Consider the following 24,249-nt stretch of genomic DNA (forward strand, 5'->3'; position numbering starts at 1 on the left):
TCGTTCAGTTTTCTATTGTTATTTCAGTCCAACAACTGCTATAATTTAATTGTGTGCTTTACATAAATTGGGAAATACAGTATATCTATCAATGATTGCCTGGACTGAGATTTTGTAAATCGCTTGCAAGATTTCATGCTTTCATTCTTGGAAAATACAGTTCCACACTAGTTATAATGGAGGGGTATTTGCTCTTCAGTATCATAGCAGTGGGAGTGTCTTAAAGGTAAAGTTCACAGAAAAGCGTTTCAAACAGAGGGCAAAGACATGGTAGAAAAAGGTCATGTAATGCTACATTATGTTTTTTGTGCAAAAACCTTTACTAACATTATAAGTGAACACCAAGGAACAAAATAAAATAAAGAAAAATATGCATGTCATGACCTTTAAAAAGCATTTAGGATCAATACTTTTTGTGAGGATTCAGTATCTGAACTATCAATTTGTCAAGATTGATCCTTCCATCTCTACCATACATTTAGATATTTAGAATACATGATGCATTACATATCCTTATTTTTCATTAAAAATAAAAATACATCCTAAAAGTATTTTGAGGAGAGCAGTTTGTCCGACTACCAAGACTATCCCTGGATTGTAGGGTTCCCCCACCACCAGAATCCCAATTTAACCCTTTCTTCAATCCCTAACAGCTTAATTTTCATTCACTTCCAATTAAATATGGCATGACTAAAGACTAGCAAGAGAGGGGTAGAGGTAGGTCACAGCACTGGTAAATGAATTAACAAACCTAACCCTTGTCTGTAGGTTAGTCATCACAGTGCTACAGCTGGATCACAGCTTACGAACAAACCTGTCACGCCATCAAAAACAAATGCATGTCTACAGGGAGAGCAGAGGCTAAAGGCAGAGAGTTCTTTATTTACTCCCAAATGCCCCATAAACCCTCGCTGGCCTGATCCCACCCCCATGCAGTCTCTCCTGGATCTGCAGAGTACTGCCAGACACACTCTCTCCAACTTTATAACTTTATTTGACTGTTCACTACCAGCATTTTTAATGGAATATCACACTATGAATTCCCATAAAGACACAACAAGAGTGAAAAATCGAGAGGTAGAGGGCAAGAATTAATAAGAGAAGATTAATTGCTGACAGGTAGTGTATACTTGCTGCCCTGCATACTTGGACCCTGTTCAAAACCAACCATTTGTCTATAGTGCAATTAATGGCAAATTACAGGGCCTCATGGAACAGCAATGACTCAGCAAATAAGCTAGAAAAGAGGGATTCTGAGAACAGAAACATGTTAGACTGCAATGGGTTTTGCACTAAAAACATAGACTATGTTAGGCAAATTTACGGTCCATAGCTATGGCCCAGAATCTGAATTGTAAGCATCCACTGGTTACTTCTCAGAACACAAATTAAATTCTTATGTGTTTCTCAACGCAAAAGGAAACAATGTGGTGTCAATAAAAGTTGTGGTAAAATAAAAGAATACTTTGACAGTACATTTAGGGATTGAGTGGTGTAGTGGTTAAAGCACAGGGCTTGTAAATGGATTGATGGTTCGATTCTTCAAAGGAGCATTTGATCAAGGCACTTGATGTACTGTATCTGATCCGAGACCCTGTAATAAGTGTACTTTAAGTGAGTAACGGCAGGTTCACACATCCTCAGCAGCGCCCCTGCGTAGAGTATTTTTTTATCTATGGGGTCCTACTACAAAAAATTTGGTTATTGCTGCTTCAAGAATAACAGCAGGCAGTCACTTGCACTCCATCTTTATCAGCACACTTGTTTGTGATTTGTTAATGTTGCATCTATACTGTACACCTATATACACAGAATGGCAAAATGTCCAGCAGTTTATTAATTATTTCCTTTATTAAGTTATTTTATTGAGTTGACGTGCATGCAGACATATAAATTATAGTGTACTATAGGTTTGGTTTGAATAATTTTTATTAGCTTTTGTGTCTTTTCTATAATCTCCTGATTATTTCAGTGTTGTACTGCACCCAGGGCCGCTGAGCTCAGCCAAAAGTGGGAATGGTGTAATCTGTTAATATGGGTGCTGAAACAAAAATGCGCCGCTCACTGAGGATGTGTGAACCTGCCGTTAAAGTGTCCTTTAAATTAAATACATTACATTAACTTCATAAAGTATACTGAGTTCACTGATGAAGTGAGAATTTCTTTAAAATACATGACTAATTTCATATTTTGGGGAACCAGAACTATTTATTATTTTTGAATAACCCTGAATAGCATTCACCTGACCTTGTTTTTCATTTATAGCAACTACTAGTAGCCAAAATCAATAAACCACATAAAAATTACCCAAAAAGCATAATTTGACATTTTATCCACGTGAACTGTAAGTGTATTGAAAGTATCCTAAATATGTCAAAATCAAATGCTGATAAAGGGATACTTAGAATGAAAATGAAAATTCTGTCATCATTTATTTAGTCCTATGTTGCTCCAAACTCCTTTGACTTTTCTTTCTTCGTTGGAACACAAAAGGAAATGTTAGACAGAATGACAACCTCAGTCACCATTCACTTTCTTTGTAAGGAAAATAAGATGCAATGACAGTGAATGGAGACTGAGACTATAATTCTGTAAAGAAATAAAGAAAGTCATACGAGTTTGGAACAATATGAGGGTGAATAAATGATGACAGATGTTTCATTTCTGGATTAACTATCCCGTCATGTTTTTCACCAGCGATCTTGTCATAAGGTTCTCTAAAGACAAAGAGCATAGCAACACACACCAACTCAGTGTTTCCACACTTTGGACCACAGCTTCTCTGCCTGCCATTTATTTCAGCAATAAGGGGAAAAAAAACAGCAGTCCAGCTGAGCAGCCTCCTATCCCTCTATCCATGTAATCCGCACAAATATTTGAAGCGTTCCCATTAAAGGAACTAGGCGTCTCTCCAGGGCCAGAGGCTAACCGATCCCGACGACAGCTCCTCAGGCACATCGGCCAGGAAAAAAATGAGTTCAAGTAAAAGTAAGAAAACAGAGTGAGAGAGAGAGAGAGAGAGAGAGAGAGAGAGAGAGAGAGAGAAAGAGAGGTATTCAGTCCGTATTTACAGAAAGACAGATTTTTCACACATTTGTTAATGATTGTCTATAGTTATAGCAGCAAAAGAGTGTTAGAGAAATAGAGAAAATTTGTTGATGGTTTGCCAGAACTGGAGGTTAGTACTAACAGCAGTGTGTGATTAAAGTTAGGGCTCTTTGTCTGCTTTTGCTGCATGAGGTGGTGTGGTAATGATTAGAGTGGTTCAGCCACTGTGACATGGAAATATCCACTTTACAAAATGAGGCGTTAGAGGATCATTCCTCAATCAGCATCCAAAATGACTACATATGACAGAGGCACCTGTGGTATACAGCTTGTAATCTGTATCCATTGCTGATTGTACCAAGGGAATCCCAGACCTTCAAGTTCCAAATTGAGATCTTCGGTCTGATTGTCAGTATTCAAAAGAAAACCTCAATAACATTAAGAAGCAACACAAAATGTTATCAAAAAAAATAAAATTAAAAAAATTAAAAAAAATAATAATGTTTCAATTATTTTTATGACCAAATAAGACTTGTACTGTTTATACTGTAGCACTCATCATGAATAGAACACAAAGTAGGGCCAGAAAGCAGTGAAAGGAGGCTATACTATATAATATCCAGTATGAGCTATTTAATATTCTATTTTACATCAGATTGCAATTTTTGCAACCCAGTTACCAAAATTTGGGACATACACTTAAAACACAGCTTAAAACCCTGAAATAAACATCAATAGTAAGCAGACATAATTTATAAAATGCATTTATAATTTTATATTTTTAATATACATGTTTTATTTTAATATTTTTTTCTTATTGAAACATAGCTAAACAACTTTAAACTTTTTGGTATTTAAAGTAAAATAAAAAATAAAATAAAAAATACTGCAAAAAAATTAACATCAATTTAACAGATTGTCTAAAAACTATGATGTTTTTAATTGTTGGATACAGTCGAGAAGGTCAAGACCTCTGAGCTGGGACAGGCCAAAATCACCACTTTAAGGGGAAAGTTAAAAGGGGAAGTATTTGTGGAAAGTGGCATATCACAGTGCCAGACAGCACCATTGCTTTCTTTGTGACACATATTATCAGTGCTATGAACACTTCATATCAGTCCTAAAACAACTGAAGGGGTGGGGAGGGGCATATTTTGGGAATTAAGAAGAGCCTGAGAATGAATTCCATATCTAAAGTAAACAGTAAAAACATAAAGTAGCAAATATAAAGCATCAACAAACTGATCTCAAATTATTCAGAGCAAATTTTTGTGTTTTCAGCATTCGATGAAATGTAGGTCAGACATGACACATTAAGCGAGATAGAAAACCGTAAAACATGGAAGACGAAGGTGAAATGGGTTCGGTTTTAATGATGTACTCCGTCCAAGTTTTTTAGATCCAGTAATAAAGCACAACTGCAGTAAATGGTGGGGGCTGTGAACTCCAGCCCATCCAGGCCATAAAAGCCCACTGAGCTGAATTACCCTGTTATTAACAGTAATGTAGTCCTCCATTCCAGTAATCCAAAGCCCACTCAGACACTCTGCATGGGTCTAATAATGCTCACCCTTGATAGCCTCCTGGGAGAGAGGGGGCATGAAAAGAGACCAAAGAGAAAAACAGCATGCCAGTTGGCACTACTTTTACTCTCTCAAAGTGCAAAGAAGAGGCCCTCCTTCGCTCATCCAGTTGTACTGCTGTTCTTGTATATTCAATGAGTCTCAGAACTATTGCTAATATTAACGAATAGAACCTTATTGTAAGGTGTTACCAATTAAGCTTTTAACTTTGAAAAGACATCCATTCTGTCACCATGTCTTCTTAAACTGCATCAGTGAGACACTTTGAGCCCAATCCAGTGGAAATAAAATAGTAATTGGACCTGCCTTCCCACTTACACAAACATCCCTAAATATTTGTGGCATTATCCAATAACGGCCTCACATGCCAAGAGTTAGCCTTCAATCACTGGAATTTGGCAGTTTCTGCAGCTCATGTCAACTCGGCGGGTGCTAAGATAACTGCGTGTGTCTTAAAAAAGTGCAAGTCAAAAGCCATTCATTGAGATCAAAGGAATGCTTTTATGTTTACATGTTTACTCTTTTCACTGATGCCACTGATATAAAACTGTGATCTAGGGGTTAAATAGCTTTTAAAACCATGATTACATTTTAAGAGAAGCATCTAATCTTGGAGACTGCTCACCAAGACAATTAAGTCTGAACCCTGCCAGCTTTCCTAAGGCTTCATGGTGACTCATCGGTGGCCTTGCCAGCCAGCCAGCCAGGTATTTTAAGGGCTAGCTGAAAAGAGGGCTGTCATAGAAAGTCTGTGGTATGTGCCCAAGATAAAAGAACTTGTGCTATGAGATTTGAAGGTCTTTCTGATAGCTTTAGATTAGAGATGGACCGATATATCGGTTTTGCCGATTAATCGGCACAGATAACAGATTTCTGGAACTATCGGTTATCTGCAAAAATCCACACCGATAGTTTTTCCCCGTTGCGTCCAGTGCTGGAGCAGCTGGGAAGGGCCCGCTGTCATTATACAATATGAGAGTGGCCTCTAGAGGCAAAATAAAAACTATCACTTCACTGATGCCTTGTGGTGTTTGTTTTGGCACGTGAGACTACACTCTGCATGGAGTGGAACACTTTAGATGCAGATTTAAAACATCAACAATGAAAAAGTATGTATACAATACACTACAGTACACATTGTCATATCATTATAAAGTAATTAATTTGTTGACTAGATGCTGCATTAGTAGAGAACAGCAGTATGTTTGCTGACAATGCTGAGAGGACGCTAACATTAAAGATAACCTCAAGCGGTTAGAACAATGTTACAAAAATACACGCAAGTCCTACCCAAATGTTTAAATGTCACGATGGTTACCATCTATTACCATCTATTTGCATTAGTTTATATCCAGCTGGTCACATATATGCATTTGTTAGCCAGCTAAGTTGCATATTTAAAGCTAGTGACGTGAGAAAGCAAATTAATATCTTCATGCAGCCGAGAGAAACGTATAAACAAATCAGAAACGCATCTGATTTCAATAAAAAAATCATCCTCACTGTAATACGATGACTTCAGATCGATCACATTCTTGTGCTAAAAAGGCTAGACACAGTGCAACAAATACAGTTTAACAGAAAGCAGGTGTCACAATATGCTTTTAAAGTTATTTTTAATTAGACACATCATCTAAAAAATAGCGCTCCTGCACGAGACGCTGAATCAACAAAAACAAAGGGAAACAAAGAAAATCAGCTGACTTAAAATTCAATTATTAGTTCATATATATTAATATTTATATATTTATTCCATTTCACGGTTCAGTCTTGTATTGTTATTTTTGTAATAAAGTTCAGCAATATTTTATTTTGAGTGTTATTTTTTCAATCAATTTGAAAAACTATCGGTTGATTAATCGGTTATCTTAACTTAGTTATCGGAATCGGTAAAACCCATTATCGGTCGACCTCTACTTTAGATGGAATGTTTCATGGATTCTTAAGAGAATGCAAGTGACAAGATTGTGCTTACAGTTGGCTCCAATGTAAAAAGACATAAATACATATCCGAATGTACAGCAAATATTAAGATGATGAGGCGATTGAGAATCAAGCTAACACCATTTTCAGTTGTGCCAAGTCCCAACAACAACAACAAAAAAACAGCTAAAACATTGGTTAAATTGTCTTAATTGGTCTCCCTTAACTAGTCAGGCTTGTCAGTTGGCTCGTTTTAGAGGGGGTTTGGGCATGTTTTAGCTAGTCAGGCTGATGCCGGGCAGCTACACCTGCTGAGCACCAACTAGACAAGGCTGGGAGACCAGCTTAAACCAGCTTAGGCTTTTTTTTTTTTTTTCAACATGGACCAGGAGAAATGGTTGCTGCAGTCTTTCAGGTCATACCAATTTCTATTATTGCAAACTAGTTTATGCTTAATAATATGAAATTAAGAAGTACAGGGCAACAAAAACTAAACATTACACAGATGCCTGAATGTAAAGGCTTGAGTAGTTGTGTAGTCACATGTTTAATTAGGATGATGTGTGTCACTTACAATTTAGGCATTAACAGCCATATAAAACAGGGTCATGGATCATCAGCAGACTTAGCTACAAGTGATTCAGTGACGCAGACTAAGTGATTCAAACTAAGTGATTCGTTACCAAATGGTGTATTCAGTTGAGTTAACACATTAATGCCTATTGCAATATTAAACTTCATAAATGGCAACACATGAATGCTACAAGTATGAGACTTGAGTGGACTTCACTGTTTATTTGTTTTTTTAAGGAGGCGGAGGTGTCAATATCATTAGCCAGAGTAGGCCTGTTAATGTATCAAAATATTAGGCTTAATAATTAGCCATAGAATTCGATTAAATTATTTTGTATTCATAATTATTTTCCAAAATATGCTAAAAATGAAAATATAAATGGTGGGATAATTTGCCCTATAAAGGAAAATTGACAAATAAATAAATAAATAAACCTGGGTTATGTTCCATTCACTGGTTCAAAAACTTAATTGTTGATAAGAAGTGTTGAACAGAAGAAGGCACAACTGAAGGAAGATTAAAAATCTATTCTGAACATTCTTTGAATTTATGGAGTACAGGGAGTTTTGGTTCATAATACTGTTGTTACGTTAATTATTGAACTAATATGAATAAAGGATAATGTAATGTCTGACTTTATCAAAACACAACACAAACTAACAGTAAGTAGACTGCTGATTAGCGTAACAGATATATATCATCACGGGGACATTTACCAATAACCATGAACCAATAATTGAAATATAAATGAAATCTGTCTTCTGTACATGCAGATAAGTCTGATCTTTATCCATGCAGGCTCACAGAATTAAAAACTTAATGGCGTGTAACACGTTAAGAAAAATGTATGATCGCGAAGAAAAGGCACAGTACAGTATTGCCTGCCTTTCCCAGTGTATTCTCAAAATATTCCACAATATGCATAATATATCATAATTGGGGGGGAAAAGAACAACAATTAACTTTTTTAGCTTATTTAGATGCATACAATTTTGAACAATAAGGCAGAAATCTGAACTAAACTTTCTTAACTTAAAGTGTGCGTTTGTTACCTCATTCACTGTTGCGAGAGTGTGTGTGTGTATTCGGAGACTGAGTAGCACATTGAACACAGAGACCTCTGTAAAACATTGGGTATTATTATAGTCATTATAATTGATTATTAAATTCCATAATCGACATACTATTATTACGTGTAAAAACAAAAACTTTATTTCATATGGGTGTGCAAGCTTTCCTTTTGAGTGGCATTTGCACATTTGCACTATGCATCCGCTACGTAGGAGGGGCACCTCAGCAAAAGGGCAGGGGCTCAAGCCCCTAGAGCCACCCCCTCTGCACGTGCCTTGAATATAATATAAATTATTAGGATAAATTAAAATTGCTTACCCTCCATCCTCCTGAAAGCCTTCAAGTTCATCTCTCTGCTCGGCCAAGGTGGATTCCAGGTCCAGATAACTGCCATTATGAGACAACTGTAAAGCACAGTCATCGAGCTGAGAGGGACAAAATGAAAAACACAAAAAAATTACAAGAAATATCAATATGCACCATGAATCAAAGTACAGTCCTTCTGCATACACCTTGAAATGTATGATTATGTTAAAGGAGAACTTCACCCAAAAAAATTTAATTCTGTCATTATTTAAACAGTCTAAAAATCAAGTCATTATTCACTCTTAAATCAAATATCACACAAAGCCATCATATTTGTTCAATTGACTTGGAATATGGCGCATGAGTTGTACAGACAACTTTTATTCTGTTTATCGTGTTTTTTGTTCTTTTTGGAACTTGATCACAATGATCTGTCTTTATATGGGCTACAGCTGCATAAAGAGTCTTCAAACTTCTCCTTTTGTATTCAACAGAAGTATTTACCAACATACAGGTTTGGAACAACATGAGCATATAATGACAGAATTTAGATTTTAGGTTAAATATTCCTTAAATATTCATGATTTTGTCCAATAATAACAATACATTTTCAAGTAAAACATAAATAGAGATACTGAGGCATTTGATATGCATGACATCAGGGTGATCTCATGTTGAGCCTTGACATGTCAGCTATGTGCTTTACAGGATTGCACCTCGTTTTCATTCCATCGAAAAGATCATAACATCACATTGCTAAATAAACAGTGACATAGAACACTTAAAGCAGTCCATTCATGATCTAATACATATTTCACCTCAATAACAATTCTTTGACACAAATACTGTAAAGCATTGGGTGTCATTAAAGCTTAAACATGCTTAAAGCAATTATGCTGTCTTGTTAACACTGTTAAGACACTGTTAGCAAAGAAGAAAAAATACTTGTGCACATTTTGCCAGGACATAATTTCAAAAAACATTGGATTCATATCTGTGAATCCACCGAGGCATCAAAAGAACTTCAGGTATTTACAAGCTTAGCTGTCATAACTTTAATAGCTTCAAAGCATTCAAGATTGCGTGCACACCACCTGTGCAGATTATCAGGTTTATCGACCTTTACAGAAGTGTTGTGAGACACCCATCCACACCTTTTGGAGATTGGCCTCAGTCTTCAGAGGGCCGATCTGTTGGAGGCCTGCCTGTTTATTGACACTAAATTACAGCCCAGTGATGGGATTTAAACCTCCCAGGGGGCTGTTACTGAGCAGTGGTTTGGTCTGTCAATCAACGAGTGAACAGGGTCACTCACGACTCCAAACATGCTAATTACACACATTCCCTGTCCCAAGCCTAGACTCTCGCAGTCCCATGTAAGGCCTTTAAGCCCCTGCCTGGCTTACTGAGCCATATCCAGCCCCAGGGACAGGTAAGAATATCCTTCATTCAAGGGTACCATGTGGAGTTTGCTTTTGCCAGCTTGTCTGAAATACCAAAGGGGTTTTTACTCAAAGTCTTCCATCTCTAAGATCTTTGGAATCCTTAATGCTGTTTTGTTTTGCATCGCTATGAAAACACCTGCTGGGACAGTTGTGAAAAGTAACAGTAATGATACCAGTCTTTCTATAGTAGTATCGGTAGTACCGACTCAATTCAGTACCTGTATGCTGAATTACTGACAGATGGCTGCTTTCGAACGTACATGTATTTGTGAAGAGTGTTTGTTGTGATGCACCTACATGTGAAAATGGTTAAATGTCTTGGTCAAAATGCCCATCTTGGCAATGTTTTAATGTAAACAGTAAACAGGTGGTACAAAAAAATCAGATGTGTCGAAATACTGGATCTGTACTGTGTGCCTTGCATTATAAATACAGCCTAATACCTGTCATTGTCTATTTTGCTAATATTAAATAAAAAGCAATATTGACAAGAAGATTAAAAAGAGAAAACCACCCACTGCTCTTAAAGGAATATTCCTGTTTCAATACAAGTTCAATTGACAGCATTTGTGGCATAATGTTGATTACCACAAGAATTAATTAGACCTTTCCCTCCTTTTCTTTAAAAAAAAAAAAAAAAAAAAGCAAACATTTGGTTTACAGTGAGGAACATAAAATGGAAGTGAATGAGTCCAATTCATAAACGTTAAAATACTTTTTAGTGTGATAAAAAAATTATTACTCACCGTTTTTTGTGTTAAGCTATAGGCCTATCCAATTTTACAACTTTGCCGCTGACGACATAACGCTGTAAACCCTAAAACCTTAAAGCAACAGTAAAAATGACCATTTAAACAACTTTAGGGCTCAAATAAAAAAAATAAAAATATGAATACAAGTGCTTTTATAAACTTATAAGCTTCACATTTCTGCCTTAAAACCCTCCAAAAATTGGCCCAATTCACTTCCATTTTTAAAGAAAAGGAGGGATGAGTCAAAATTACTTTTTTGTGGTAATCACACTATGCCACAAATAATTTTGTACCCAGATTTGACAGGAAATGTTCAGAAAACCCAAGCGCAGGCAGTATTAAATTCTAAAAATGTTATTGAAGAAGAAGAAAAAAAAAATGCCCAGACAAAGCAACAGGGCATTAAAAAAAAATTAGAGGGTAGAACAAAACAAAAATAAGAAAATAAGACAATGCAAAAACTAACAACTAATAAAACAAAGAAAGCACAAGATCAAAAAACAAAACAAACTGGGAAAGCACGACAAACCAACCTCAAACTGGGAAACAGGTCAAACGAGGGAACCAAGAGAAATAATCCAGCACAAGAGAAGAGACACAATGACAATATAAAGAATAATCAGTGAAATGAGAGGGTGGGGATAGGGAACGAGAAAAAAAAAATTAAATAGGCAGGGCAGAGAAACACATCTGAGAGACTAAAATACAAAGAGAAAGTACAATAAACAACAAAGAATAAGGATGTCAGGATCCTGCCAATAAGGAGTAAGAAAAGACCAAACGGAGATGGCAGGATCCTGACAGGAATATTACTTAGTTTATATATATATATAACTAAGTATATATATACACACTGGCGGCCAAAAGTTTGGAATAATGTACAGATTTTGCTGTTTCAGAAGGAAATTGGTACTTCAATTCACCAAAGTGGCATTCAACTGATCACAAAGTTTAAGTCAGGACATTACTGATATAAAAAACAGCACCATCACTATTTGAAAAAAGTAATTTTTTATCAAATCTAGACAGGCCCCATTTCCAGCAGCCATCAATCCAACACCTTATCCTTGAGTAATCATGTTAAATTGCTAATATGGTACTAGAAAATCACTTGCCATTATATCATAGTATATGATATATATACTTGGTTTGTATATATTTGGTTCGTTAATTGAAGCTTAACATTGTCTTTGTGTTTGTTTTTGAGTTGCCACAGTATGCAATAGACTGGCATGTCTTAAGGTCAATATTAGGTCAAAAATGGAAAAAAAGAAACAGCTTTCTCAAGAAACTCGTCAGTCAATCAACATTTTGAAGAATGAAGTCTATACAATGCTTGAAATTGCCAAAAAACTGACAATTTCATACAAAGGTGTACACTACAGTCTTCAAAGACAAAGGACAACTGGCTCTAACAAGGACAGAAAGAGATGTGGAAGGTCAGATGTACAACTAAACAAGAGGATAAGTACATCAGAGTCTCTAGTTTGAGAAATAGACGCCTCACATGTCCTCAGCTGACAGCTTCATTGAATTCTACCCGCTCAACACCAGTTTCATGTACAAGAGTAAAGAGCAGACTCAGGGGTGCAGGCCTTCTGTGAAGAATTGCAAAGAAAAAGCCACTTTTGAAACAGAAAAACAAAAATCTATGGCAAGTGCAACAGGAAGTGTGGGGTGAAATGTCACCTGAGTATCTGGAAAAACTGAAAGCTAGAATGCCAAGGATCTGCAAAGCTGTCATTGCTGCACGTGGAGGATTTTTTGATGAGAACTCTTTGAAGTAGTTTAAGAGGTTCTGACATTTTTTTTCAAATTGTAATAGTAATTTTTCACGTTATTAATGTCCTGACTATACATTGTGATCAGTTGAATGCCACTTTGGTGAATAAAAGTTTCCATAAGAGCAAAATCTGTACACTATTCCAAACTCTTTGCTGCCAGTATATATATATATATATATATATATATATATATATATATATATATATATATATATATATATATATATATATACATATATCTATATATAATATACACACACCGATCAGCCACAACATTAAAACCACCTGCCTAATATTGTGTAGGTCCCCCTTGTGCCGCCAAAACAGCGCCAACCCGCATCTCAGAATAGCATTCTGAGATGCTATTCTTCTCACCACAATTGTACAGAGTGGTTATGTGAGTTACCATAGACTTTGTGAGCTCGAACCAGTCTGGCCATTCTCCGCTGTCCTCTCTTATCAACAAGGTGTTTCCATCCACAGAACTGCCGCTCACTGGATGTTTTTTGTTTTTGGCACCATTCAGAGTAAATTCTAGAGACTGTTGTGTGCAAAAATCCCAGGAGATCATCAGTTACAGAAATACTCAAACCAGCCCATCTGGCACCAACAATCATCCATGCGATTATCTAATCAGCCAATCTTGTGGCAGCAGTGCAGTGCATAAAATCAAGTAGATATGGGTCAGGAGCTTCAGATAATGTTCACATCAACCATCAGAATAGGGAAAAATGTGATCTCAGTGATTTGGACCGTGGCATGATTGCTGGTGCCAGATGGGCTGGTTTGAGTATTTCTGTAACTGCTGATCTTCTGGGATTTGCATGCACAACAGTCTCTTGAATTTACTCCAAATGGTGCCAAAAACAAAAAACAACCAGTGCGTGGTTGTTATGTGGACAGAAATTAAATAAAGCCTACACAAAGCTATTTAATGGTGGCATGGTTACTATTGTGAAAACTTACCTCATATAGTGTGAAAACATGCACCTTTGTAGAAGCACTTACACTATTTATTCTGTTAAAACTTGTGTATTACTTGAGCTGTAAAGTTGTTTAAATCGTTGTTTTTATGGTAATTTCAGGGTTTTTCTTTATTATACTGAATATTTACTTGAATAATTCATTGGAAAACAACGTTTACTACACTTACTAAACTTTACTTGAATAATTCATTGGAAAAAATTTAATAAATACTTAATTAAAAACCATTGTTTTAATTTAATTTGTTAAGAATTATATTAATATTTAACCATGCTTGTTAGCATGTTAGTTCTTGTTGTGGTATTCCTGTTAAGGTATTGAAACTGTATTGACAATTGTGAAATTTCACTGTAGTGCGAAATTAGGCCAAACTATTTCAACAAATTCCTTTGTCAAGTCTTAATACAGAGCATGGGATACAATTTGGACCAAACATATTTATATTAGTCATCATAATTCATGCTGCCCTGCACTGAGCATCTTGTCTAAACCTGACTCTGGCAAGAAATAATAAAATTCTGTGTATGAGGATGTATCCAATCCAGAATTTATGGCATCAAACTGGTTTGTGCATTTTCATAAAGCAACTGTCTCCGTTTCTATCTGTACCAAGGCAACACTGAGAAGACAGTGTGTGGTGTGGCAACATGATTACCTCTCTTTTCCACCTCCTAACATCTTTGACTGCCTGTCTGCCACAACTTCAACACCACACTATGTGGGGCAGCCATTCCTGTAGACAGAAATCTGTTCTGGGATGGGAAAGATCTGCAGAACTGTGCAGAACTTCCTGTGATTAATCAAAAAGATAATAGCTCAATAACAACTCCATTCTTAGATACAGGGGATAAATACTATGATTACTCTCTGTAAAGAGAACTACAACAAGTTTTTTGTCTGTAGCACCATCAAACAGAATTCAAAAAGAATTATTATTTTTTCAAACAGGCTTCCCGAACACTACCCCTATTTGCCATTGGTCATGTATAAAGACAGTCCTACCCCAAACCCACACCACTGAAATCAACCTATGGCTTACTTATTTAGTAGTTGCATATTACCCTGGTAGAAATTATTTTATTATTGAAAAAATTACACACTTCAGCTTTATAGGATTTTAGGAAAAGAATGCAAGAAATAAGTCAGCTTTTCATTCTAAGCTGAACATTATTTCAGCCATTCATTCCCATGTAAATATCATTGTATGTGTTGTAGAAATTTCTGTGACATGTACCATTTGAAAAATTATGTCAGTAAGACAATATAATACATAAACGTGAAATAATGCCCTAAACTTGACTGGTTTTGAGCTTATCCATTAATGGGCACTGTCATTTCCTGCCATGAATTACAGTAACTTAATTAAAAGTGGAGTGGGAGAAAGAAACAGAGAGAATGAGGGAGGATGCAAACTAGTAAAGACATTTAGGGCAGATAAGCTTTGATCCCACCGCCACTCTGTTCATTTGAAAGTGCTCTGTAGCACCCAAACACTGTATCATGTTGGGGAACTGACACAAAGCATGTGATCAACCATGGCAATGCTGACTACACTGCCTCAAAGGGTGAAGTTAACTATCATCTGTACTCTAGATCAATGGTCTACAATTGGTGGACTGAGATTCAAAATGGGCCACCAATTTGTTCTTGGGGTTGCAAACAGCAGGAATAAAACAATGCTAAATGCAAATAATAAAATGTAACAAGCAGCTTTTAAAAGGGATGAGAAAATGATTACCATATCTTTTGTTGTTGACATCAAATGATGATACTCTAATGAGCATAAATACGCATAGCACACATACATTTTGGGTAAAATACTCAGTTTTCTATAATTTTAAACTATTTTTTAGTATGGAATGGATTATTAGTATCTTTATAATCAAAATTCATCTCGCTTTGTCCGCCATCTTGGATTGATTTTTCCACCAAACTAATCACGGTACATTTGGGGATCCCCTACCCGGGGAAGGATACATACAACGCTACCTTAGAATTTGGCCAAAACAAGATATCTTAGGATTATTGGAACAGCCTTTGTGTCAGGAGCACATGATGTCTTAAAAAGCTGCCTCCAAAGTCAGCTCACTAAGTTTTGGAACAGACCCTACTTATATACAATAATAGCATTTTTATGGAATTGTAAGGACATTTTTGTTTACTTATGTATGATAAACACTTTTGGTACTGCGTTGGGTCTGCACTCACTGTCCAAAGAGTGAAAACAAAGTATATGCAACATCTGACAACAACTTCAACGTGGCACCTTGGAGAAGGGAGTTGAGGCATAGGGGTGAGTGCATTTACAAATAAAGAGAGGAGTCTTATTTACAGCTGAAGTAAGAAGTTTGCATACACCTTAGCCAAATACATTTAAACTCAGTTTTTCACTGCTCTATTTTAAGAATGTGAAATATCAGAATACTAGTACAGAGAATTATTTATTTCAGCTTTTATTACTTTCATCACATTCCCAGTGGGTCAGAAGTTTACATACAATTTGTTAGTATTTGGTAGCATTGCCTTTACATTGTTTAACTTAGGTCAAACATTTGGGTAGCCTTCCACAAGCTTCTCACAATAAGTTGCTGGAATTTTGGCCCATTCCTCCATACAGAACTGGTGTAACTGAGTAAGGTTTGTTGGCCTCCTTGCTCGCACATGCTTTTTCAGTTCTGCCTACAAAATTTTCTATCAGACTGAGGTCAGGGCTTTGTGATGGCTACTCCAATACCTTGACTTTGTTGTCCTTAAGCATTTTGCCACAATTTTGAAGGTATGCTTGGGGTCATTGTCCATTTGGAAGACCCATTTGCAACCGAGCTTTAACTTCATGTCTAATGTCTTGAGATGTTGCTTCAATATATCCACATAATTTTCCTTCCTCATGATGCCATCTATTTCGTAAAGTGAACCAGTCCCTCCTGCAGCAAAGTAACCCCACAACATGATGCTGCCACCCCCATGCTTCACGGTTGGGATGGTGTTCTTCGGCTTGCAAGCCTCACCCTTTTTCCTCCAAACATAACGATGGTCATTATGGCCAAAAAGTTCCCTTTTTTTTTTTTCATCAGACCAGAGGAAATTTCTCATCAGACCAGAGGAAAGATCTTTGTCCCCATGTGCACTTGCAAACTGTAGTTTGGCTTTTTTAAGGCAGTTTTGGAGCATTGGCTTCTTCCTTGCTGAGAAGCCATTCAGGTTATGTCGATATAGGACTCATTTTACTGTGGATATAGATACTTGTCTACCTGTTTCCTCCAGCATCTTCACAAGGTCCTTTGCTGTTGTTCTAGGATTGATTTGCACTTTTCGCACCAAACTATGTTCATCTCTAGGAGACAGAATGCGTCTCCTTCCTGAGCAGTATGATGGCTGCATGGTCCCATGGTGTTTTTACTTGCGTACTATTGTTTGTACAGATGAACGTAGTACCTTCAGGCATATGGAAATTGGTTCCAAGGATGAACCAGACTTGTGGAGGTCCACAATTTTTTTTCTGAGGTCTTGGCTGATTTATTTTGATTTTCCCATGATGTCAAGCAAAGAGGCACTGAGTTTGAAGGTAGGCCTTAAAATACATCCACAGGTAAACCTCCAATTCAGTACACCTCCTATCAGAAGCTAATTGGCTAACTGTCTAAAGACTTGACATTATTTTCTGGAATATTCCAAGCTACTTAAAGGCACAGTTAACTGAGTGTATGTGAACTTCTGACCCACTGGAATTGTGAGATAGTCAATTAAAAGTGAAACAATCTGTCTGTAAACAATTGTTGGAAAAATTACTCATGTCATGCACAAAGTTGATGTCCTAAATTACTTGCCAAAACTATAGTTTGCTAATATTAAATCTGTGGAGTGGTTAAAAAATAAGTTTTAATGACTTCAACCTAAGTGTATGTAAACTTCTGACTTCAGCTGTAACATGTTCTTAAGATAGAGTGCTACACAAGTTTACACATCCCGGATCTGACACTGACAGGAATCCAGACATGAAAGCCAACGTTAGTCCAACTATATTTAGGGCCCATGAACAGAGCAGAATTGCCTGTTAAAGTTGTAGAATGGATGTGACAAGAAGTATACAAAATAAGAAAAGAAAAAAGACAACAAGAATGTTCCACTCACTCTCTCATCCCTTAGCAACCAGTTTTAGAGCCATTTTTAAAGTGAGCACACAATGTCAATCATAACACCTCATTCTACAGTAATTAGACAAGACTTGACAAGTTTGAGCAACAATTTAATAATTAAAGAGATGTATTTACTGTCCTTAATGAAAGCAATATACTATGGTGCCTTGCTCCCGCCATGGTGAAAAAAAAAAGAAAAAAAGAAGGAAATTCTGACTTTATATCTGACAATTGTGACTTTATTTTTTATAATTATGACTTTGCAAGTATATTTCTCGCAATTTCAGAATATATTGTAGAAATTGTGAAATATAAAATCACAGTTGTGAGATATACATAAACTCAAAATTGCAAGATCAAGTCAGAATTACCTTTTTTTCTCCATTTATATCTCATAAACACTAAAAATAAAAGTGGCAATTGTGAGATATAAAGTTATAATTGCCAGATATAAAGTTGCAATTGTGAGAAATAAAACCGCAATTACGAAATATAAACATTAGCAAGTTTATATCTTGCAATTTCAAGATATAATGTAAAAGTAAACTGTGAGACATAAACTCAAAATTTTGAAATCTAGTCAGAATTACCTTTTTTGTTCTTTCCCTCTGTTTATTTCTCATAATTGCAGAAATAAAGTTTCAGTTGTGAGATCTGAAATCATAATTGCAAGATACATGATGAAGTCAGAATTGTGAGATATAGTCATAATTGCGAGATATACTGTAAAGTTGCAATTGCAAGAAATAAACTGTAAATTCCAAAATATTAAGTCACAATTGCTTGATATAAACTCACAATTCCTAGATATATTGCAAGTCAATTGCGACTTTATTTCTTGCAATTGCGAGATATAAACTCTTTTTTATTATTGTTCCAAACCCCTAGGACTGTCTTTCTTTTGTGGAACACAAAAGTGGATGTTAGGCAGAATTTTAGGGACCGACAGACTCAGTCACCATTCACTTTCATTGTATGGACAAAAGATGCAATGAAAATGAATGGTGACTGACGCTAATATTCTGCCTCTCTTTGTGTTCAACAGAAAAAAGAAAGTCATGACATGAGAAGGAGTGAATGATGACAGAATTTTCAGTAGCACTGTGGACAGGGCTACTAAATACAGAGTAATTGTCTTTGATGGCTGTTGATGGTTGTAGCTGGTTCGTAAAAAAAAAAAAAAAAAAAAAAAAAAGATTAACACATTGTTAATTTATTGTTTGGTACTCATCATGCTTGGTTAGGACACGGTATAAGGGTTTTGGTTATAGATAAGATCAGAGATGCCATGCATAGTGGAACCGAAATCACCTAATTCTTTATAAAATAACGAGAACTGATCCTCAATAATTTTGTAACTTTAGGCTCTGTTAGCTTAAAATTACTGACTTAGATCTAAAGACAATACTCTTCCTTTTAAAACATTGCAAACATTAAAGTGCTTAATAGGCACTTGTTATATATAGCCCATTATGTTATTATAAGACCCTTATTTTAGACCCTTAAACCAAAATGTTGCACTTCGTTCTCATGCCAAAACTCCCTTGTCTTGGCTTGAGGGTTCCAATGTATTTACAACTTTAAGAGGCAGAAAGTAGATTGTTTCCTAAGAACTTGGCAGGATAATTTAGAGGGGCAAAAAAAAAAAAAAATGTTGTTCCTTTTTTCCTCCTCCTCTTCACAGTCTCCAGCTGTGCTCCATCTTTCTCAGGCTGACCCAGATATTTAACTGCAAGAGACCCAGTGCAGGTAGTTCAGATAAGTCACCCGGCCAGGAGTGAGTGGGACTCTGATAAGCATCAGACGGATGCGGTCTCCAGCGTGGAGTTCCAGCAGTGGGCTCTGTTCCACACGCTTTCATGTCAGCTGTAGCGTACGATCAATCAGACAGCAGCGGCTAACAGCATTCCGGTCCACTGCTGAGCTGACTGCCAGATGCCTTGCATTACTGTCAACAGTATATAGAAGTTTTAAAAGGACCCAACTTTAAAAGTAATGTGCTGGGGGGGCCTGGGTAGCTCAGTGGTAAAGACGCTGGCTACCACCCCTGGAGTTCGCTAGTTCAAATCTCAGGGTGTGCTGAGTGACTCCAGCCGGGTCTCCTAAGCAACCAAATTGGCCCGGTTGCTAGGGAGGGTAGAGTCACATGGGGTAACTTCCTTGTGATTGCTATAATGTGGTTCACTCTCGATGGGGCGCGTGGTGAGTTATGCGTGGATGCCACGGTGGATGGCGTGAAGCCTCCACACACGCTATATCTCCGCGGTAACGTGCTCAACAAGCCACGTGATAAGATGTGCGGGTTGACGGTCTCAGACGTGGAGGCAGCTGAGATTCATCCTCCGCCACCTAGATTGAGGCAAGTCACTACGCCACCAAGAGGACTTAGAGCACATTAGGAATTGGGCATTCCAAAAGGGGAGAAAATAAAAAAATAAAAAAATAATAATGTGCTGGCATTTGTTGTGAAACAGTCACCCAATGGTCTTCCTTTTGTCACTTCCACAATCTCTCTCTTTGTGCCCTTCATCCAAGAGTTTTGTAAAGCTCACAGAGTGATGGTGTGAGATTTGCCAACCCATCTATAGAATGACATCAGCCCCTTTAATAGGGAGGTGATTGCATTTGAAAATGCACACTCAACATTTTTCACATTTGTCACCCTTGTGACTGAAACACAAGGTTTAAAAATGACAGGGCAATAATAAATAACTAACGCATGAATCAAGTCAAACAAGCACAATTTTAGATGAAGTTTTAGATAGAATTTGAAAAAGCATTAAGTTGGAAACAATCTGAAATCAATCTGAAATTGACAGCCTTGTAGATTTTCAGTGCAAGTTAAAGGGATAGTTCACTCAAAAATCATTTATAAAGCTTTGTCTTTCCGAGCCTGAATCTTGTTTGAAAACAGCCATTTGCAATTCCTTCTGGTGCCGCAGAAATTGCCAGTATGAACACACAGGAAGTTTGCATAATGTTTCCAAGAGTTCAAGTACCCTAGGATCGTCCACACTATGCCAACTCACTGACAAGCAGCATCTTGTGGGGACTGGTGTTCGGATGACACATTGAAACCAGGTAGTAATCGTGTTTGCATAATCAGTGACGAGCGCAAATCAGAGGTTGTATTTTTCCCTCTTATATGACATTTTTACTCCACTAATGGTTAGGTTTAGGTTTGGGGGCTGAAAACAACTCGCATTACACCCCAAAAATGGAGCTCATACATGCCCATACGCCCAACAACATTTACTGTAGGGCTTTACTGGTTGTTTAGATCAGTGTTACTATCAGAAATAATTAATAATTATTTCTTTAGTTATTAATTAAAATTTAAATTAATTAATTGAATCTAACTCATTAAAACCTCATATTGGGCTCCAGTAAATGTAGTGCGCTACGTTTAGGAGCGGGTTTGGTTATTAGCAATAATTAATAATTATCAAAGACAATTATCAATTATTAAAATCAACAGAACATTGATGAGAATCAATGTTAGCTTTTCTAATCCTTTAAATCAACAATTATCAAAGATAATCGTTAATTGTTAACATCGATGAAACATTAATTAAAATTAACACTAGCTTACTGATCATTCAAATTCAACAATCATCAAAGATAATTATCAATTATCAAAAATAAATAGAATATTAATAAGGATTAACATTGACGGAGCACCACCCTGGAATCAGGGACTAATAACCAGATAGTATAACAGTCTCAAAATTAGATTGTTTTCTTAGGAAAATCGACATCCGAAGAATATGGATTTTCGGGAAAAAAAACAATGAATGAAGGCTTGAATCCGAGCACTGACATCCCGTCAGCATGACACAGGCATATGCAAAACAAACCAAAACACTTCTCTTTGTAATATAAACAAAGTTTATTTATGCAGTAATATCAATTAATAATTAATACAATGCAGTCAATAAACTTCTGACTTACAACTACAAACTAAACAGTGATATGATTTGATATGGAAATAATTCTATAACACATGAGTGTGTGTGTGTGAGAGAGAGTGAGTGTGTGTGTGTGTGTGTGTGTGTGTGTGTGTGTGGTTAGTACGAGAGAGAGAGAAAATAAAGTGACGGCCCTAAAGCCGATTTCGCGATCGTGGGAGAGAAAGCAGCTGTTAGTTTATCGCTCAGAGATGCGGTGGACGGCTCGTAAAAGTCCCGCGTTCTTTGACTCTTTAATGGATAACTCAGTTTGCCGGTCTCACCCGCGATGCACAACAGTCCAATTTGGTTGGACCACAATACAGCAAAACAAATTTGTGATAATTAATACCCTGAGTATTAATAATGAGCGGACATGGCGGTCCGTAAACTGTACAAGCAAAAACCTTGAAACACAAGAATAACACACTATAATATTCTATCTCTAATATTCTTACTTGAATCGCATGAGGATGCAGGTAAAATGTGTGTCCCTCCATCCTTTAACTCCGACCCGGTTCCTTGAGGCTCGTGTGATGACGGGAGGCCGTTTCGTCGCTCTGTTGGTGGGCACAGCTGTTGATTCTCGGCGGGCTGGCGGAGAACTTCAGAAATGTCGACTTGATTGAAGATGGAAGAGAAATCTTTAATCTCTTCACTTCTGCAGGCAAATGGATGAAGATGCAGATTGCTCGGTGGTCTCCTTCGGATCCGTTAGAGTGTTCGGTTGAACACAGAGTAATTTCAACTCATCCAGCGAGATGGAGATTGTATGGCCACAGTTTCAAGTCGGACGTTACTTCCTTGTGCCACGAGGTTGCACCTGAGAGCAGCAATGAGCTACGTCTATACTCGGCGAACAAAGTTGCTGGAAGCAAATCCCGGAAGCATTTCAGAGGTATTTCTACTCCTGATGATGTCAAGGTTGAGGGACATTCTGTTGTGTGCCTCATCCAATAGGATTTGAGAGTTCGATCCTTTAGTGAGCAAGGCTTCATGGGATTTGTAGTCTGTTTTGGACTCCCTTTGTTTGATTTTGGCACGATTTTTATCAGTATAATTTATGACCTGGTATGTGGGGGCCTGAGTTAGGTTTTACGACTGTGTAAGGCCTGCCTTTGTCTTCTATCTGAATACATGAGATAGAATTACCATTTCAGCCACTTGGGGCAGTGTTTCGCATTTCGGTAAACACAGACAGATTTTAGCTAAAGAAAAGTCTGCCTTCTGTTTCCAGTTTAATATGAAGTCAGTCTGGAAATAGTTAACTATCTATGACTCTGACAGGCATCACACACACACAAACACATTCAGAGACCAATATACACAGAATGCATGTAGGGAGAATTACCTGAATTCACCCTAATATACAGTATTAAACTATCTTTGTGAATAAACAGAATATACAGGCAGGGATAAATACACAAACTCTTGAATATACTGTAGTGCAAGGATTAGAGCTGAAGCAAAGGTTTCCAGGTCATGGAGAACTGCTAATCTGAGCACAGAGCTCCTGGATTAGCACTACAACTGATGGGTCCCCGCCCAGCCAATGACCCTGTGACCCTGTGGTCATGGGGCTGGAAAGCCAGGCCTGGCCTTCCTCTTCCAACCACAGAATCAAGCACTGGCAAGCAACCACAGATCTGGAGATGGCCTAAAAATAAGAGTACACTGGGAACAAGCATTGCTCTCCAAATCCACACACACAACATCATCCTCAATTTCATCTCCCAGCTTGGGTATAGTTGTAGTTGGAAAGAATAAAATTCTCATTCAGAATAGTAGCCGGGCCTACTTCTTTTTAGACGCCTTTGAAATATGCACTTGTGCCTTTCTTTCGAAGCTGAAAAGACCAGCGTAGCTCATAGCATATAGTTCTGGATGTTGGTGCTGCTTAACTGGTTTAACCAGCAAGACAACCTTGGTCAATAAGTTTCATCAGAAATACAATGCTGGTCGACCAGCATCACAAGTCAAGCTTCCCTGGTAAACAGGATAGCTACACTGGTCTACCAGCTAGACCAGCACCAAGCCAGCACTAACCTGCATTAACTCAACATCATGGAAACTCGTGCCGAGCCTGTGCTCCGCTGGTTCATGGCCGGGGCAATCTGGAGCCTATTATAAACCGGCTATCTTTTCTACTGACTTGAGAACTGAACGATGACGTAACAGGCTACGTCACAGTGTTTGAATACAACTTTTATTCTTGTTTTTGAGGACATATTTAAACATATGGTTAAACAATCCAACGTTATTACATTGCTCAACAAGATTGTCAGATATGACAATAGGCCCAAGACAACAGCTAATGTAATTACATTATTTTTATGAACTATCACTTAATTTGCTAAGTTCTGTAAACTGTAACAGTAGAATCGTTATAAACATTGGTGTAGCAGATGGTTATATTTTGATTTTTGCCAAAGTATATTATATTATGTTTACATCTTGATTGAGAATCCCACCACTTTACTGAACAGATAGCCATGATCTTCCAAATTTAGCAAGTAGCTGGTCAAAAATCCCCTTACTGAACAAAACAATGCACAAAATAAGATGACAACAGTGTAAGGAAAGCTAACAAAGTGGGCAAATATTATAACTTACTGAGATCGGCTGCAGAGGACACAGGTAATTAGGTGTTTATCTCATGTGTGTTTGTATTATTGACTGAATTCAATGCCCCGGTT

At 37.2% G+C, this 24,249-nt stretch overlaps 1 protein-coding gene across 1 annotated transcript in view; it reads right to left on the minus strand.

The window, feature by feature from the left end:
- The window catches only part of LOC127452672 (FH1/FH2 domain-containing protein 3-like), a 198,743-nt gene that overhangs the window by 154,556 nt on the left and 19,938 nt on the right, over nucleotides 1–24,249 (minus strand). The window contains exon 2 of the mRNA XM_051718298.1: nucleotides 8,518–8,624. Coding sequence (XP_051574258.1) covers nucleotides 8,518–8,624 — 107 coding nt within the window. The remainder of the gene's footprint in view (nucleotides 1–8,517; nucleotides 8,625–24,249) is intronic.

This window comes from Myxocyprinus asiaticus, chromosome 15 (assembly GCF_019703515.2).
Source record: "Myxocyprinus asiaticus isolate MX2 ecotype Aquarium Trade chromosome 15, UBuf_Myxa_2, whole genome shotgun sequence".
Taxonomy (NCBI): domain Eukaryota; kingdom Metazoa; phylum Chordata; class Actinopteri; order Cypriniformes; family Catostomidae; genus Myxocyprinus; species Myxocyprinus asiaticus.